Source organism: Ipomoea nil, unplaced genomic scaffold (genome assembly GCF_001879475.1).
Source record: "Ipomoea nil cultivar Tokyo-kokei standard unplaced genomic scaffold, Asagao_1.1 scaffold0418, whole genome shotgun sequence".
Lineage (NCBI taxonomy): Eukaryota > Viridiplantae > Streptophyta > Magnoliopsida > Solanales > Convolvulaceae > Ipomoea > Ipomoea nil.
Window position 1 is genome coordinate 1518528 of NW_017616846.1, and position 3373 is coordinate 1521900.

General features: G+C 31.6%; 1 protein-coding gene across 2 annotated transcripts; it reads left to right on the forward strand.

Annotated features, from left to right (window-relative positions):
- The first annotated feature begins 804 nt into the window (after positions 1 to 804).
- LOC109172512 (protein TPX2) lies at positions 805 to 3116 on the forward strand. Of its 2 annotated transcripts, none has more exons than XM_019321667.1 (7): positions 805 to 906; positions 1035 to 1127; positions 1462 to 1503; positions 1590 to 1682; positions 1901 to 1960; positions 2318 to 2412; positions 2531 to 3116. In XM_019321667.1, the coding sequence occupies exons 1-7, from the start codon at positions 874 to 876 to the stop codon at positions 2652 to 2654; spliced, it is 540 nt and encodes a 179-aa protein (XP_019177212.1). In that variant the 5' UTR covers positions 805 to 873; the 3' UTR covers positions 2655 to 3116. The 2 variants fall into 2 exon arrangements, with proteins under 2 accessions (XP_019177212.1, XP_019177213.1); XM_019321668.1 differs by having other exon boundaries at positions 1593 to 1682.
- The last annotated feature ends 257 nt before the right edge of the window (positions 3117 to 3373 follow it).

Sequence of the window (3373 nt, forward strand, 5' to 3'; positions counted from 1 at the left end):
TCATGACACATCATAGTTTGACAAAAAAAAATCGGTTGCACTATATGTTAAAATATTTCTGGTTAGACTTTCACCTGAGTAAGGGTCAAAGGCCGCAGATGTAATTCGAATCAAATATGAATTAGTTTCATACAGTTAAAATACAGACTGCTGGTTGGAAAAAAAAAATTGTAACTTATTATCATATGGTGAAATATATATTTTCAGCATGGGTTTATTTTTTTTAAGCATACCTGATTCTTTACAAAGTAGTATTCTGGGTTTTTATGTGATCACCCATTTAAAATGGTAACAAATGTGTCATCACACTACATTGTATATGACTGGACGGGCCAATTAAAAACATATCAAATCAGGGTTGTTAACAGTTATATGTTTTAATGATGTTTTCTTGAATAAAACCCCACCAGATCAAGACACCTGGGATTATCTTAAACCATAAGCCATGTTAAACACAGTTTGAAAAGGAAGACGAAAACACAGATTATATATTATATCTTAGTCACTCATCAGTAGTGTAAAAGAAACGTGATCATGAACGTAAGAAAATGAGAATTTTATATGTGTTATTGCAAAGAAGTGTGTGAATGAGAGGGAGATTTAATCTGAAAGTTTGGTAGAAGAGAGCTCACAGATTGCTAAACGTGCTGGCGATGGAACAACAACAACTGATTTAATTTCGTAAGACAGATACAAATCTCCAAACGTTTTACCACTCAGCTCCTAAGATCATTGTGTCCTTCCATGCATATATAAACCCAACTATGTTCATTTATACTTATCATCTCATTCATCTCATATAGCTTCAACACACACACACACACACATACATCTATACTCATCAGCTAATAATAGTAATTATTATCATATACCATGGAGAGTCCAAACAGAAAATCCACTCAAAAGGTCAGTAATATATATGAATTAATTTGCTCTAAATGATGGGTTTAATTAACAAAAGTTTATTATTTGGAGCTTTAATTTTAATGTATTAATTAATCAAATAAAAATATATATTTTTTGGTTGCATGCAGCTTGCAAGGAGCGGTCCAACTTCTCCAGTCTCATCAACTCCTAGATCAGTGAGACTCAATTCACCTCAACAGTCATTCAAGAACCAGTCTGGGGTAAATTAAAATATAGAAAAGATTACCATTTAATTTATTAAATTCAAAATTGAAATTATTAGAATAATGCATATTTTAAAAAAATTAAAAATGATATCAATGAAAGATAGTGTTATGTGTATATAACAAGAGTTATTTTTCCACTAAGGGGTGAATACTCTATTATATTTGTACTGATTCATGTATGAGATTTAAATAAACAAAATACAATTTTTTTACGTGTCATATTTAACTTATTAAAAATCATTCTAAGTAACTCATGAGTTTACTATTTCCTATAAGTCCTTGTCATAGTTAAACTTTAAAATGTATTTTTTTTTTTTCTTTTTTACAGATGAGAGATGAAGCAAAAGAGCGCCAAGTTGACAAAAATAAGGTAAATCAAACATATCAATTCTTAAACATTAAAACAAAATTAGTTATATAATACTGTAATTAACTTAGAGACGACTATGGTGTCAGCAGAAGTCCTTGGTGAAGGAAAGCACCAAACCACAGGACATCAAACTCCATACTCAGCAAAGGGCAATCAAACGTTCCGTGTTCAACTACTCGGTCAGTGTTAATTTAATTAAATCTTGGTCATTTTTGTCAATAATGTGATATAATTTAAACTTTTTGTTGATACTTTCGTCCCACTTAACGAGACAATAAACTATCAAGAAATCATAAGCAGACATTCAAATTTTGTAATACATGAAACATAAATAGCATATAATAACTAGTTAAGTTGCAGTATTATTTTGGGGTTCAATTCTAATACTAAAGTGCAGGTGGCAACAAAGCTGTACATAATGGAGCAGCAAAAGAAGCATCTAGAGAAGATTCAAAAGGTATAAAAAAAGTCATATCAGATCATGCAGGACAAGCACTGTTTCACATAGTTACAAAAAAAAACAAAAAAAAAAAAAAAAAAAAAAAAAAAAAAAAACAAAACAAAACAAAAAAACAAAAAAAAAAAAAAAAAAAAACAAAACACAATACATGAACTCCCATTCTCTGCTTCTGGGCCAACTTTTACTTCCACACTTAAAATTTTGATGTATACACTTTTACTATGTCCACACGAAAAATCGACTGAAATCAACTTTTAAACTGCATCCGTCACATCAGTGAGTAAAATCGAGGGAGTAAAAATTGAGAGTACATGTAGTAGAACTCCATAGTTAATTATATGAGTTTTTTGACAGATGATTGAAGAAGAAGAAATCCGTACTCTAAGAAAAGAGATGATTCCGAGGGCTCAGTTAATGCCCTATTTTGACAGACCTTTTTACCCCCAAAGGTACCTTACACGCTTAGTTTCGGGTTCTTAAATCGACTGAAATCAACTTTTAAACTCGGATTTTGATCCGAGAGGCGTGTATATCATTATTATATTATGCAATATGTGTGTGTTTCAGGTCAACTAGGCCTTTGACTGTTCCAAGAGAGCCAAATTTGATGAGTGGGAAATGCTCAAGCTGCATTTCATGCAGATCAATGAACTTCTCAATTCTGAACACGATGAAGCCTGCTGTTAAGTGACTCCCATCTCACCACCTAATTCATGATGGGTGGTAATAATTGGCAACTTTTTATTTTCACTTTTTTTCCCACTATAGGTACGTGATGGGATATTGTCACATTTTTGACGTGTGGAGCACGTTGTACTATACATCAAAGGGGCTTGAGTTGAGTTGAGTTTAATTACTTGCTTGAATAAACAAACAGGGCTACGTTTGTGTTGTAATTACCAGAGATTTGCATTTCTGGTATACGTAGGATTATTGGACTTAGCAACTTTTGTAGATCAGAGGAATATAATGTACTGTACGTACGTAGATTATTATGGATATTCAATTCCTAGGAGAGGAGGGTGGCTTCATGTACCATGTTAGTAGTTATTAGAAGCCAAGTAGGGTTTGCAGTTTGCGTTCTTTAATTTGCACCTTGTAATTACTCCGTCTTTCTTGTTCGATAATAAATGGAATGTATCTGCCTCTTTAATTTCTCCATTCATTTATGTTTTAGTAGATTGATGACAGTTTTTTTCAATACTCCAATGATTTAATAATCTCTGGTAGTCTAATTTGTGGTTATCAAGTTAATAATCTGATCAACTTATCACAGTTGTTTCTATAATTTTATTATTATTTTTATTATAATTAAGTATTTTTAATAATTATATTTGTTGGATATGATACTGATAGATTGGCATTGGTTAGTCAATGAGAAGTCTGATTTCTTTTTAATGGGAGTTTGCG